General features: G+C 45.1%; 1 protein-coding gene across 4 annotated transcripts in view; it reads right to left on the bottom strand.

Annotated features, from left to right (window-relative positions):
• Positions 1–1252: 1252 nt before the first annotated feature.
• The window catches only part of LOC110503252 (collagen alpha-1(XXVI) chain), a 37772-nt gene continuing 23435 nt past the window's right edge, over positions 1253–15589 (bottom strand). For all 4 annotated transcript variants that reach the window (XM_036961993.1, XM_036961995.1, XM_036961996.1 and 1 more), the window contains exons 6-14: positions 14992–15081; positions 14657–14785; positions 10939–11016; positions 10677–10729; positions 7507–7569; positions 5263–5298; positions 2525–2569; positions 2038–2128; positions 1253–1565 (exon numbers count right to left, since the gene is read on the bottom strand). In XM_036961993.1, the coding sequence (XP_036817888.1) occupies positions 1378–1565; positions 2038–2128; positions 2525–2569; positions 5263–5298; positions 7507–7569; positions 10677–10729; positions 10939–11016; positions 14657–14785; positions 14992–15081 (773 nt within the window). In that variant the 3' untranslated portion in view covers positions 1253–1377. The remainder of the gene's footprint in view (positions 1566–2037; positions 2129–2524; positions 2570–5262; positions 5299–7506; positions 7570–10676; positions 10730–10938; positions 11017–14656; positions 14786–14991; positions 15082–15589) is intronic.

The following is a 15589-nucleotide window of genomic DNA, read 5'->3' as shown; positions in this document are numbered from 1 at the left end:
TTACTATTTCTACATTGTAGAATAAATGATGAAGACATCAAAACTATGAAATAACACATTTAGTAACCATAAAAAGGTTAAAGAAATCTAAATATATTTTAGATTCTTCAAAGAAGGCGCCCTTTGCCTTGATGACAGCTTTGCACACTCTTGGCATTCTCTCAACCATAGATGAGTGATTTTCCTACAGTTTTGACGTTGAGTTCCTAACATATGCTGAGCATTTGTTGGCTGCTTTTCCTTCACTCTGTGATCCAACTCATCCCAAACTATCTCAATTGGGTTGAGGTCAGGGGATTGTGGAGGCCAGGTCATCTGATGCATCACTCCATCACTCTCCTTCTTGGTCAAGTAGCCCTTACACAGCCTGGAGGTGTGTTGGGTCATTGTCCTGTTGAAAAACTAATGATAATCCCACTATGCGCAAACCAGATGGGATGGCGTATCGCTGCAGAATGCTGTGGTAGCCATGCTGGTTAAGTGTTCCTTGAATTCTAAATAAATCACTGACTGTGTCAACAACATAGCACCCACACACCATCACACCTCCTCCTCCATGCTTCACGTTGGGAACCGAACTAGGCAAACCTGGCTTCTGGACAAGTCTCTGAATGTCCTTGAGTGGCCCAGCCAGAGCCCGGACTTGAGCCTGATCTAACATCTCTGGAGAGACCTGAAAATAGCTGTGCAGCAAAGCTCCCCATCCAGCCTGACAGAGCTTGAGAGGATCTTCAGAGAAGAATGGGAGAAACTCCCCAAATACAGGTGTGCCAAGCTTGTAGCGTCATACCCAAGAAGACTCGAGGATGTAATCGCTGCCAATGGTGCTTCAAGAAGGTATTGAGTAAAGGGTCTGAATACTTATGTAAATGGATGAAGGATGTAGGTAATGGTGTCAGTCTGGTGTAGAAGGATTGTTCTACTCAGTTATATCAATGAAGGATGTAGGTAATGGTGTCAGTCTGGTGTAGAAGGGTTGTTCTACTCAGTTATATCAATGAAGGATGTAGGTAATGGTGTCAGTCTGGTGTAGAAGGATTGTTCTACTCAGTTATATCACCATTTATATATATATATCACCATATATCACCATTTATAATATTTGTTTTATTTCCTGTGTGATATTTTTTATTTGTAATACATTTGCAAACATTTTTAAAAGCCTGTTTTCACTTTTTCATTATGAGATATTGTGTGTAGATTAATGAGGGGGAAACATTTAAAAATCCATTTCAGAATAAGGCTGTAACGTAACAAAATGTGGAAAAAAGTCAGGTGGTCTGAATACTTTCCAAATGCATTGTATATATATATATATTTTTTAAACAATACATGGAAGGTGCAATCTATCTGCAATATTAAAGCTGATCTACCCCCCTAAAAAAGACCTTGTCTCTGTCTGACCACCTCTATAGGCAGATTGTTTCCTTGAGGATTGGAGGAGAGTTGGAGAGGCTGAAGTCGTCCTGTCTTGATGGTGAACTCGGCCTTCCTGGTCCTCATGGCGGGAAATGAGAAGGAATCTGGTTGGCTCTCCAGTCCAGAGCCGGACTCCACTGGACTCTCTGCATACAGAAAAGGACAATGGTAGAAACCACGAAAACAAACATTAGAGTCTCACTCTATCCTCTTGACCCAATCAATACTATTATGCAAATCACGTCTTCCAGAATCAGAACTCCCTCCTCCTTTACCGTGGATACCAATCATGTGTTCCAGAATCAGAACTCCCTTCCCCTTTACCGTTGATGCCAATCATGTCTTCCAGAATCAAAAACCCCTCCCTCTTTACCGTTGATGCCAATCATGTCTTCCAGAATCAAAAACCCCTCCCTCTTTACCGTTGATGCCAATCATGTCTTCCAGAATCAGAAACCCATCTCTCTTTACCGTTGATGCCAATCATGTCTTCCAGAATCAAAAACCCCTCCCTCTTTACCGTGGATGCCAATCATGTGTTCCAGAATCAGAAACCCCTCCCTCTTTACCGTGGATGCCAATCATGTGTTCCAGAATCAGAAACCCCTCCCTCTTTACCGTGGATGCCAATCATGTGTTCCAGAATCAGAACTCTCTCTGCCAGGATCTTGAGAGCTTCCCTTAGCTGCTGCACTCCCTCAGTTCCCCCCTGAGAGACAGACAGAGACAGACACTCCCTCAGTTCCCCCCTGAGAAACAGACAGAGACAGACACTCTCTCAGTTCCCTCTCTGAGAAACAGACAGAGACAGACAGAGACAGACACTCCCTCAGTTCCCCCCTGAGAGACAGACAGAGACAGACACTCCCTCAGTTCCCCCCTGAGAAACAGACAGAGACAGACACTCTCTCAGTTCCCTCTCTGAGAAACAGACAGAGACAGACAGAGACAGACACTCCCTCAGTTCCCCTCTGAGAGACAGACAGACAGACACTCCCTCAGTTCCCCCCTCTGAGAGACAGACAGAGAGAGACACTCCCTCAGTTCCCCCCCTCTGAGAGACAGACAGAGACAAATAACCATAAATACACAATGCAGTGCATACCTCAGGTAAACCCTCTCCTGGCTCCCCCTTCTGCCCAGACTGCCCCTGTAAACACATTGACACATTCATTATCATTACAAAACCACTTGCAAAAATCACTGAACATCAGTTGTCAGAGCAGCTTACCGATCGCTGCAGCTGTACACAGCCCATCTGTAAATAGCCCATCCAACCAACTACCAACCTCATCCCCATATTTGTTTTTGTTTTTCTGCTCTTTTGCACACCAGTATTTCGACTTGCACATCCTCATCTGCACATACTGTATCCCAACCAGAAGCCATGGATTACAGGCAACATCCGCACCGAGCTAAAGGCTAGAGCTGCCGCTTTCAAGGAGCAGGACACTAATCCGGACGCTTATAAGCAATCCCGCTATGCCCTCAGACGAACCCATCAAACAGGAAAAGTGTCAATACAGGACGAAGATTGAATCCTACTATGCCGGCTTTGCGGGAGGCCGTTATCTTCGGCTTCCATGTCTCATGTATTGAAATGCAACTGTTCCACGAAAATGCGCATGTGAAAATCATAACGAGCACGCAGAACGGTAGAAATGATAGGATAAATTGTTTCCCCAAACTTGAAACTCAAACGCTGCCTTTGGAGTCTTTATGAAATAATTACCTCCACGTTTTACATGGTTGGGTTTTGCCTGTAGGCTACTTTGAAGCAAGGTAAGACGTGCCTCGTAATATGAAATAAAACATTCACGTTTAAAACAATTCAGTATGTTTTCAAATTGCATACTGCCTCCAGCTCGCATTGTAAAGTGGTGGGTTGCCTGGCTGATAGCCTGTTGCCTGGCTGATAGCCTGTTGCCTGGCTGATAGCCTGTTGCCTGGCTGATAGCCTGTTGCCTGGCTGATAGCCTGTTGCCTGGCTGATAGCCTGTTGCCTGTTGCCTGGCTGATAGCCTATTGCCTGGCTGATAGCCTATTGCCTGGCTGATAGCCTGTTGCCTGGCTGATAGCCTGTTGCCTGGCTGATAGCCTATTGCCTGGCTGATAGCCTGTTGCCTGGCTGATAGCCTGTTGCCTGGCTGATAGCCTGTTGCCTGGCTGATAGCCTGTTGCCTGGCTGATAGCCTATTGCCTGGCTGATAGCCTGTTGCCTGGCTGATAGCCTGTTGCCTGGCTGATAGCCTGTTGCCTGGCTGATAGCCTGTTGCCTGGCTGATAGCCTGTTGCCTGGCTGATAGCCTATTGCCTGGCTGATAGCCTATTGCCTGGCTGATAGCCTGTTGCCTGGCTGATAGCCTGTTGCCTGGCTGATAGCCTGTTGCCTGGCTGATAGCCTGTTGCCTGGCTGATAGCCTATTGCCTGGCTGATAGCCTGTTGCCTGGCTGATAGCCTGTTGCCTGGCTGATAGCCTGTTGCCTGGCTGATAGCCTGTTGCCTGGCTGATAGCCTGTTGCCTGGCTGATAGCCTGTTGCCTGGCTGATAGCCTATTGCCTGGCTGATAGCCTGTTGCCTGGCTGATAGCCTGTTGCCTGGCTGATAGCCTGTTGCCTGGCTGATAGCCTGTTGCCTGGCTGATAGCCTGTTGCCTGGCTGATAGCCTGTTGCCTGGCTGATAGCCTGTTGCCTGGCTGATAGCCTATTGCCTGGCTGATAGCCTGTTGCCTGGCTGATAGCCTATTGCCTGGCTGATAGCCTATTGCCTGGCTGATAGCCTGTTGCCTGGCTGATAGCCTGTTGCCTGGCTGATAGCCTGTTGCCTGGCTGATAGCCTGTTGCCTGGCTGATAGCCTGTTGCCTGGCTGATAGCCTGTTGCCTGGCTGATAGCCTATTGCCTGGCTGATAGCCTGTTGCCTGGCTGATAGCCTGTTGCCTGGCTGATAGCCTGTTGCCTGGCTGATAGCCTGTTGCCTGGCTGATAGCCTGTTGCCTGGCTGATAGCCTGTTGCCTGGCTGATAGCCTGTTGCCTGGCTGATAGCCTGTTGCCTGGCTGATAGCCTATTGCCTGGCTGATAGCCTATTGCCTGGCTGATAGCCTGTTGCCTGGCTGATAGCCTGTTGCCTGGCTGATAGCCTGTTGCCTGGCTGATAGCCTGTTGCCTGGCTGATAGCCTGTTGCCTGGCTGATAGCCTGTTGCCTGGCTGATAGCCTGTTGCCTGGCTGATAGCCTGTTGCCTGGCTGATAGCCTGTTGCCTGGCTGATAGCCTGTTGCCTGGCTGATAGCCTGTTGCCTGGCTGATAGCCTGTTGCCCGTTTCAATTACCAGTTGAGAGAAAAAAAACAATAGCAGCTATTTTTAATCGTGCAACAAAAACTGTGTTTTTTTAACACCCGATTTGCATTTAGAATTGTTACACAGTGAATGGGGTTCTAAAATACCATGTTTTCCTCCAGCAGCAACCTGCCCGTGGAGCAGCAGGAGAAACCCCTCTCAGAACAGGCTCTGTGTGCTGCGATAGTTGTGTTGGAATAAATAAGATATATGATGACTACACACAGGCCAATTTAATTCCACTAATTTTATGCGAATGAACCTATAGACTGATAAGGCATGATGGGAAAACGTATTTCCATAGACTGGTATTCCCATCAATGACTAAAAAGCATTATTTTGCAATGGGATTTTTTAAATCCCGGTCATTTTGGCCGGCAACAGTTTTATTTATCAACTTTTCATTATTATATATATTTTTTTTTTATCAGCCAAAAGCTAACATGAAAACCCTGGCGTTTTGCTTTGCGTGCCTGTGTGAACAGCCTTTCCGTACTCACAGGCTGGCCATGCTCCCCTGTTAATCCTGGAGGTCCCTGGTGAGAGAGAGAGAGGAACACAGATCAGAGGACCTACTCCCCCCCCCCCCCCCCCCCCCAAAAAAAAAAACCCATCTTTAGATTCATAACATCCCGGTCTAATCGCTCATCAGGGCGGTGTCACAGGAAGAACCAGCACACCACTGAGGTTGGCCGCAATGACTGGTCTGTTTGATGTTCTCACCGACGGGTCTACCTGGTCACGTACGGGTTAAACCCTCTGTTCTTTAATAACAGCAGATGAACGGGATTAGGTTTAACATCATGGTCAAATTGGAACTTTATTGTTGTGATCAGCGAGGTCTGATCAGGGCCACGGGCTGATTAATTATGTCTGAATGGGAACTTTACTGTTGTGATTTGTGAGGTCGGACCAGGGCCATATGCTGATTAACCGTTGGCCTACAATTTCTGCGACCCTGGGGAAATCTAATTCATCAAAATCCATCTGTTTAAGCTAGAGATATCTGTTGTTTTTTTTTCCCCCTCTGTGGGCTCCATCTCAATCCACCACGTCCTCTGAATGGTGACAGAGCTAGAGCGGTGTTTGTCAGACCATGAGACACAAAATGATAGGATTTTTTGTTGTTGTTGTCTTCTCACGAAAACATCTGCATTGTCCGGTCGGTTTGGCCTAAAAAAAACTATTGTGACCAATCTATTGAAAGATGAGAGTCTCACGAACACCATGGTGTTCTCTATTTTGCTAGGATGCCCACAATACTCACAAAAATAATCTTAAAGGGACCTTAAGTACCAGTTTAAAAAAAAGAAAGGAAGTATACAATATACGGAGATAGTATAATGTCTACAATAAGGGGATAAATAAATGTCTTATATCCGATATAGGACAGACACGTCAGAAAAAAACTTCCTTTTGATTTTGTTTTGGACTATATATTGTTCCATTTGTTCCAATCTGTTATTCAAATGTGTTTCTATTGGCTAATAGCAGTAAGGACTATCTGTTATTCAAATGTGTTTATATTGGCTAATAGCAGTAAGGACTATCTGTTATTCAAATGTGTTTATATTGGCTAATAGCAGTAAGGACTATCTGTTATTCAAATGTGTTTATATTGGCTAATAGCAGTAAGGACTATCTGTTATTCAATGTGTTTCTATTGGCTAATAGCAGTAAGGACTATCTGTTATTCAAATGTGTTTCTATTGGCTAATAGCAGTAAGGACTATCTGTTATTCAATGTGTTTCTATTGGCTAATAGCAGTAAGGACTATCTGTTATTCAAATGTGTTTCTATTGGCTAATAGCAGTAAGGACTATCTGTTATTCAATGTGTTTCTATGGGCTAATAGCAGTAAGGACTATCTGTTATTCAATGTGTTTCTATTGGCTAATAGCAGTAAGGACTATCTGTTATTCAAATGTGTTTCTATTGGCTAATAGCATTAACAACCAATTCAAAGGTTTCACCCAATCATTTTTTTTGTTGTTGTTGTTGACACCTTTAAGGGGTTTAAAAAAAAAATAATCTAAATAAAATAGATAAATGATTCTTGGTATGAACATCATAAAACAATATCCCTATGTCGTCATAGAAACCTCCCCCCTGGTTGTGATCAGTGAGGTCTAACCAGGGCCACACGTTGATTAATTATGGCTGAATGAGAAGTTTACTTTTGTGATCAGTGAAGTCTAACCAGGGCCACACGTTGATTCATTATGGCTGAATGTGAAGTTTACTTTTGTGATCAGTGAAGTCTAACCAGGGCCACACGTTGATTCATTATGGCTGAATGTGAAGTTTACTTTTGTGATCAGTGAAGTCTAACCAGGGCCACACGTTGATTCATTATGGCTGAATGAGAAGTTTACTTTTGTGATCAGTGAGGTCTAACCAGGGCCACACGTTGATTCATTATGGCTGAATGTGAAGTTTACTTTTGTGATCAGTGAAGTCTAACCAGGGCCACACGTTGATTCATTATGGCTGAATGAGAAGTTTACTTTTGTGATCAGTGAAGTCTGACGTATGGATGCTTCGCAAATGTTCCCTGGTCAAAATTAGTGTACTCCGTTTGGGAGGCAGACTTAGTATTTGAACACTAGCTCTTTAAAAGAGATCCTGTCTACCTCCTGATCAAAACAGATGTCCGTGTTGGAATACACGTTCATAACAAATTCCTTCTAAAGCAGTCCAGTGTTTTATAATGAGAACATTAGGGGTAACATTTATGCCTCACCCTCTCCCCTGTGTCTCCTTTAGACCCTGGGTCCCCAGCCGTGCCTTGGAGGCCTCCCTCTGCCTGAAACACACAAACAGGAAGAGGTATCAGACATCTCCCTCACACAGCCAGGCTCACACTGCCCTGGCCGTGACCATAGTAACATCTCTACTATGTAATGTTGACCTTGACCATAGTAACATCTCTGCTATGTAATGTTGACCTTGACCATAGTAACATCTCTGCTATGTAATGTTGACCTGACCTTGACCATAGTAACATCTCTGCTATGTAATGTTGACCTGACCGTGACCATAGTAACATCTCTGCTATGTAATGTTGACCTTGACCATAGTAACATCTCTGCTATGTAATGTTGACCTTGACAATAGTAACATCTCTGCTATGTAATGTTGACCGTGACCATAGTAACATCTCTGCTATGTAATGTTGACCTGACCTTTACCATAGTAACATCTCTACTATGTAATGTTGACCTTGGCCATAGTAACATCTCTGCTATGTAATGTTGACCGTGACCATAGTAACATCTCTGCTATGTAATGTTGACCGTGACCATAGTAACATCTCTGCTATGTAATGTTGACATTGACCATAGTAACATCTCTGCTATGTAATGTTGACCTGACCTTGACCATAGTAACATCTCTGCTATGTAATGTTGACCTTGACCATAGTAACATCTCTGCTATGTAATGTTGACCTGACCTTGACCATAGTAACATCTCTGCTATGTAATGTTGACCGTGACCATAGTAACATCTCTGCTATGTAATGTTGACCTGACCTTGACCATAGTAACATCTCTGCTATGTAATGTTGACCTTGACCATAGTAACATCTCTGCTATGTAATGTTGACCGTGACCATAGTAACATCTCTGCTATGTAATGTTGACCGTGACCATAGTAACATCTCTGCTATGTAATGTTGACCTGATCGTAACCATAGTAACATCTCTGCTATGTAATGTTGACCTTGACCATAGTAACATCTCTACTATGTAATGTTGACCTTGACCATAGTAACATCTCTGCTATGTAATGTTGACCTTGACCATAGTAACATCTCTGCTATGTAATGTTGACCGTGACCATAGTAACATCTCTGCTATGTAATGTTGACCGTGACCATAGTAACATCTCTGCTATGTAATGTTGACTGTGACCATAGTAACATCTCTGCTATGTAATGTTGACCTTGACCATAGTAACATCTCTGCTATGTAATGTTGACCGTGACCATAGTAACATCTCTGCTATGTAATGTTGACTGTGACCATAGTAACATCTCTGCTATGTAATGTTGACCGTGACCATAGTAACATCTCTGCTATGTAATGTTGACCTTGACCATAGTAACATCTCTACTATGTAATGTTGACCTGACCGTAACCATAGTAACATCTCTGCTATGTAATGTTGACCTGACCGTGACCATAGTAACATCTCTGCTATGTAATGTTGACCTGACCGTGACCATAGTAACATCTCTACTATGTAATGTTGACCTGACCGTAACCATAGTAACATCTCTGCTATGTAATGTTGACCTGACCGTGACCATAGTAACATCTCTGCTATGTAATGTTGACCTTGACCATAGTAACATCTCTGCTATGTAATGTTGACCTTGACAATAGTAACATCTCTGCTATGTAATGTTGACCGTGACCATAGTAACATCTCTGCTATGTAATGTTGACCTGACCTTGACCATAGTAACATCTCTGCTATGTAATGTTGACCTTGACAATAGTAACATCTCTGCTATGTAATGTTGACCGTGACCATAGTAACATCTCTGCTATGTAATGTTGACCTGACCTTGACCATAGTAACATCTCTGCTATGTAATGTTGACCTTGACCATAGTAACATCTCTGCTATGTAATGTTGACCGTGACCATAGTAACATCTCTGCTATGTAATGTTGACCTTGACCATAGTAACATCTCTGCTATGTAATGTTGACCTTGACCATAGTAACATTTCTGCTATGTAATGTTGACCGTGACCATAGTAACATCTCTGCTATGTAATGTTGATCTGACCGTAACCATAGTAACATCTATGCTATGTAATGTTGACCTTGACCATAGTAACATCTCTGCTATGTAATGTTGATCTGACCGTAACCATAGTAACATCTATGCTATGTAATGTTGACCTTGACCATAGTAACATCTCTGCTATGTAATGTTGACCTTGACCATAGTAACATCTCTGCTATGTAATGTTGACCTTGACAATAGTAACATTTCTGCTATGTAATGTTGACCTGACCTTGACCATAGTAACATCTCTGCTATGTATTGTTGACCTGACCTTGACCATAGTAACATCTCTGCTATGTAATGTTGACCTTGACAATAGTAACATTTCTGCTATGTAATGTTGACCTGACCTTGACCATAGTAACATTTCTGCTATGTAATGTTGACCGTGACCATAGTAACATCTCTGCTATGTAATGTTGACCTGACCGTAACCATAGTAACATCTCTGCTATGTAATGTTGACCTGACCGTGACCATAGTAACATCTCTGCTATGTAATGTTGACCTTGACCATAGTAACATCTCTGCTATGTAATGTTGACCTTGACCATAGTAACATCTCTGCTATGTAATGTTGACCTTAACCATAGTAACATCTCTGCTATGTAATGTTGACCTTGACCATAGTAACATCTCTGCTATGTAATGTTGACCGTGACCATAGTAACATCTCTACTATGTAATGTTGACCTGACCGTGACCATAGTAACATTTCTGCTATGTAATGTTGACCTTGACCATAGTAACATCTCTGCTATGTAATGTTGACCTTGACCATAGTAACATCTCTGCTATGTAACGTTGACCTTGACCATAGTAACATCTCTACTATGTAATGTTGACCTGATCGTAACCATAGTAACATCTCTGCTATGTAATGTTGACCTGACCGTGACCATAGTAACATCTCTGCTATGTATTGTTGACCTGACCGTGACCATAGTAACATTTCTGCTATGTAATGTTGACCTGACCGTAACCATAGTAACATCTCTGCTATGTAATGTTGACCTGACCGTAAACATAGTAACATCTCTGCTATGTAATGTTGACCTGACTGTGACCATAGTAACATCTCTGACATTATACTAGACTATTTGGTACTCACATCTCGCCCTGGGAGACCTGGAACTCCTGCTGGTCCGATTGGTCCAGGGGGACCTGTGATGTCACAGAAACAGTTCCAGAACATATTCGTGTTGATGGTACTTGTAGTTCTTAGAGAGAAAAACACTGATACAAACACACACCTGCAGGGGGACACCCACCTGCAGGGACACACACCTGCAGGGACACACACTTGCAGGGACACAAACCTGCAGGGACACATACCTGCAGGGACACAGATACACACAGAAATGAAGTTGTACCTGGGGGTCCAAGGGGACCAGGTGGACCGGGAGGGCCGGCTACGAACTCAGGAAGAGCTGGAGGAAGAGGTGTTTCCTCTGATTAAAACACAGACAAGAAATACAGTATTTACCGAAGTTGTACCACAGAGGCGGTCAGTGATGTTAAATTTACAGCATTACAGCATATTGGATGACTGTCATTCATATTCCATTCACCCAGTTCGATGTAACAGCGGTAGGTTTAGGCTACTACATGATACACTCTAATTTGAAATCAATGTACCCAGAGGAGGACGGAAGCAAGCTGTCCTCCAGCTACACCATGGTGCTACCCTAGAGGGTGCTGTTGAGTCTACTGTAGAGTTTAATTGCAAAACAGTGTGTTTTAAATCAATTATTTGGTGACGTGAATATATTTAGTATAGTTTTATCTAAAAAGGAATAACTTTTTAAATGTTTACAATTTTTATTTCTATGAAATTCACTGAGGAAGATGGTCCTCCCTTTCCTCCTCTGAGAAGCCTCCACTGTTGTACCACTTTGCTGTAAAATCTCAATGGTGTTTCATTAAAGTTTGTAGGACCTCTGACCCAACACTTCCCCCTTGTAGTGTGTGTGTGTTTGTCTGTGTGTTTGTCTGTGTGTGTGTGTGTGTGTGTGTGTGTGTGTGTGTGTGTGTGTGTGTGTGTTGCTAGGGCAAACTGCTAGGGCAAACTGCTTGGGCAAACTGCTAGGGTAAAGTACTTTTAAAGTACATTTCTATTCATATATGCATCTGTCTAGTATGTGCTGTCCTGTCTAGTATGTGTTGTCCTGTCTAGTATGTGTTGTCCTGTCTAGTATGTGTTGTCCTGTCTAGTATGTGTTGTCCTGTCTAGTAGGTGTTGTCCTGTCTAGTATGTGTTGTCCTGTCTAGTAGGTGTTGTCCTGTCTAGTATGTGTTGTCCTGTCTAGTATGTGTTGTCCTGTCTAGTATGTGCTGTCCTGTCTAGTATGTGCTGTCCTGTCTAGTATGTGTTGTCCTGTCTAGTATGTGTTGTCCTGTCTAGTATGTGTTGTCCTGTCTAGTATGTGCTGTCCTGTCTAGTATGTGTTGTCCTGTCTAGTATGTGTTGTCCTGTGTGTATGTGTTGTCCTGTCTAGTATGTGTTGTCCTGTGTGTATGTGTTGTCCTGTCTAGTATGTGTTGTCCTGTCTAGTATGTGTTGTCCTGTGTGTATGTGTTGTCCTGTCTAGTATGTGTTGTCCTGTCTAGTATGTGTTGTCCTGTCTAGTATGTGTTGCCCTGTCTAGTATGTGTTGTCCTGTGTATATGTGTTGTCCTGTCTAGTATGTGTTGTCCTGTGTGTATGTGTTGCCCTGTCTAGTATGTGTTGTCCTGTGTGTATGTGTTGTCCTGTCTAGTATGTGTTGTCCTGTCTAGTATGTGTTGTCCTGTCTAGTATGTGTTGTCATAAACCCGAATCACTTCCTCTTCACCCTAACTGTAAGCGTTAACCCAAACATCCCCAACCCCGGCCAGCACACTTAACTAAAACTAAGGTAAAGTGCACTGGTGGAATCATCCGTCCGTCTGGAACTAATTCCAGCTGCTGCTGCAGTTTCCCTCTAGCCACATCAGGAGGGCCTATGAGTGGCAGAGCCTTGCCTCCATCCCCTCTCTATACGGGCCTGGGATTTGGCTCCTGGCTGGTTCTGAGTTTCCAGACTGCTGTGCTGACAGTTTACAAATGAGCTGTGATTTACAGCCAGCTGGCTCAAGCAGCTAACACAGCCTCTCCTCTCCTCTCCTCTCCTCTCCTCTCCTCTCCTCTCCTCTCCTCTCCTCTCCTCTTCTCTTCTCTTCTCTTCTCTTCTCTTCTCTTCTCTTCTCCTCTCCTCTCCTCTCCTCTCTTCTCCTCTCTTCTCCTCTCTTCTCCTCTCTTCTCCTCTCTTCTCTTCTCTTCTCTTCTCCTCTCCTCTCCTCTCCTCTCAACAGACCCAGATCTAGACCAAGACCCACACTAAACTTAAACCCCAATCTAAACCCCAATCTTAACCCCAATCTTAACCCTAATCTTAACCCTAATCTTAACCCCAATCTTAACCACACTGCTAACCTTATGCCTAACCCTAAAATTAAACTTTTGATTTTGCAGTTTGGCCAAATACTGGTAACCCCAGTCAGCCTGCACTGCCCCCCAGTGTTGAACTATGGCACATTAACCTGTGTTTGCCTTGTCTGACCCATTCTAGTCACCATCACAAACTCATCCATGGAAAACAGTTTGTATTTAGATACCGGCCCTGGTATGAATTAATCACATAATATTTCAGTTTAAAGTCTAGAATAGGTATTTTCTGTGAAATAGAGATACCTGTTAGCAGCTGCGTGGCCATAGAGACACATGGTAGCTGTTAGCAGCTGCGTGGCCATAGAGACACATGGTAGCTGTTAGCAGCTGCGTGGCCATAGAGACACATGGTAGCTGTTAGCAGCTGCGTGGCCATAGAGACCCATGGTAGCTGTTAGCAGCTGCGTGGCCATAGAGACACATGGTAGTTGTTAGCAGCTGCGTGGCCATAGAGACACATGGTAGCTGTTAGCAGCTGCGTGGCCATAGAGACACATGGTAGCTGTTAGCAGCTGCGTGGCCATAGAGACACATGGTAGAGGTTAGCAGCTGCGTGGCCATAGAGACACATGGTACCTGTTAGCAGCTGCGTGGCCATAGAGACACATGGTAGTTGTTAGCAGCTGCGTGGCCATAGAGACACATGGTAGCTGTTAGCAGCTGCGTGGCCATAGAGACCCATGGTAGCTGTTAGCAGCTGCGTGGCCATAGAGACCCATGGTAGCTGTTAGCAGCTGCGTGGCCATAGAGACCCATGGTAGCTGTTAGCAGCTGCGTGGCCATAGAGACACAAGGTAGCTGTTAGCAGCTGCGTGGCCATAGAGACCCATGGTGGCTGTTAGCAGCTGCGTGGTCATAGAGACCCATGGTAGCTGTTAGCAGCTGCGTGGCCAATGAGACCCATGGTAGCGGTTAACAGCTGCGTGGCCATAGAGACACAAGGTAGCGGTTAGCAGCTGCATGGCCATAGAGACACATGGTAGCTGTTAGCAGCTGCGTGGCCATAGAGACCCATGGTAGCGGTTAGCAGCTGCGTGGCCATAGAGACCCATGGTACCTGTTAACAGCTATGTGGACATAGAGACCCATGGTAGCTGTTAGCAGCTGCGTGGTCATAGAGACCCATGGTAGCTGTTAGCAGCTGCGTGGCCATAGAGACCCATGGTAGCTGTTAGCAGCTGCGTGGCCATAGAGACCCATGGTAGCTGTTAGCAGCTGCAGTATGAATGTGGACACACAAGGAAACAATCAACTTCATTCAACCCAGTATTTCCTGTTGTAGGAATTCTGTACATGAGACATTTTGACCCTGGTGAATAACCACCTGATGCATTTTAACTACTAATGTGATGTCTTTGTTACAGACTGAAGCAAACACGGCTATTTTGAGGAGGACATATACTCTGAGGCCCTCTCAGTGGTTCTAATTAATTGCTTCTCCTTCTTGGATATGAACATATATTCTGCCCTTGTTCTGCTTTCATTGGTCCTTGGCCAGTGTTCCAATCGTAGTTGACAGGAAGAGCTCATAGAAAACAATACCATCTACTGAGGCTGAGATGGTGATGATGGTGGTTGTGTGTGTGTGTGTGTGTGTGTGGGGGGGGGGGGGGTCCACTCACCCTGCTCGTCGAACCCGAACATGTCACCCCTCGGCTGGGTAGGGGAGTGACGTGGCCTTGGAGGGCCTGGAGGTCCGGGGAGGCCTGGAAAACCGATCTCTCCTGGTCTTCCTCGCTCTCCCATTGGCCCTGGGAATCAGAGAGGGGACATATCATCTCACAACAATAGGCATTCCGACATTGAAGATAAATGACCTGAACATGCATGGTCTTACGTCAGGCGCCGTCACTCCTATGCAACGCTCGCAGGCGGAATCTTCTGACTCAAGACACAATGTTGAAAAACCAGAACAAATGTCATGCATTCCCATCTGAGGAATATTAGGATGGATCACCTGTCGGTCCGGTCTGTCCTGGAACCCCTGCCTCGCCAGCTGGGCCTGGAATACCTGGTGATCCGATTGGCCCCGGTGGTCCTCTTCCTCCTATGGACAGGAACCAGAACAATGTGTTTACCATGTTGAGAGGTAACCTCCCCAGAGGTGATGTATGACTGCAGGTAGGATGGAGGGCCTATGGGGGAGGGGTTAGGGGTGTTACCTTACTGCAGATAGGATGGAGGGCCTATGGGGGAGGGGTTAGGGGTGTTACCTTACTGCAGGTAGGATGGAGGGCCTATGGGGGTGGGGTTAGGGGTGTTACCTGGCTCCAGGTAGGATGGAGGGCCTATGGGGGTGGGGTTAGGGGTGTTACCTGGCTCCAGGTAGGATGGAGGGCCTATGGGGGTGGGGTTAGGGGTGTTACCTGGCTCCAGGTAGGATGGAGGGCCTATGGGGGTGGGGTTAGGGGTGTTACCTGGCTCCAGGTAGGATGGAGGGCCTATTGGGGAGGGGTTAGGGGTGTTACCTGGCTCCAGGTAGGATGGAGGGCCTATGGGGGAGGGGTTAGGGGTGTTACCTGGCTCCAGGTAGGATGGAGGGCCTATGGGGGTGG

This window comes from Oncorhynchus mykiss, chromosome 24 (assembly GCF_013265735.2).
Source record: "Oncorhynchus mykiss isolate Arlee chromosome 24, USDA_OmykA_1.1, whole genome shotgun sequence".
In the NCBI taxonomy this organism is placed as follows: Eukaryota; Metazoa; Chordata; class Actinopteri; order Salmoniformes; family Salmonidae; genus Oncorhynchus; species Oncorhynchus mykiss.
This window is presented reverse-complemented; position numbering and strand designations above follow the sequence as displayed.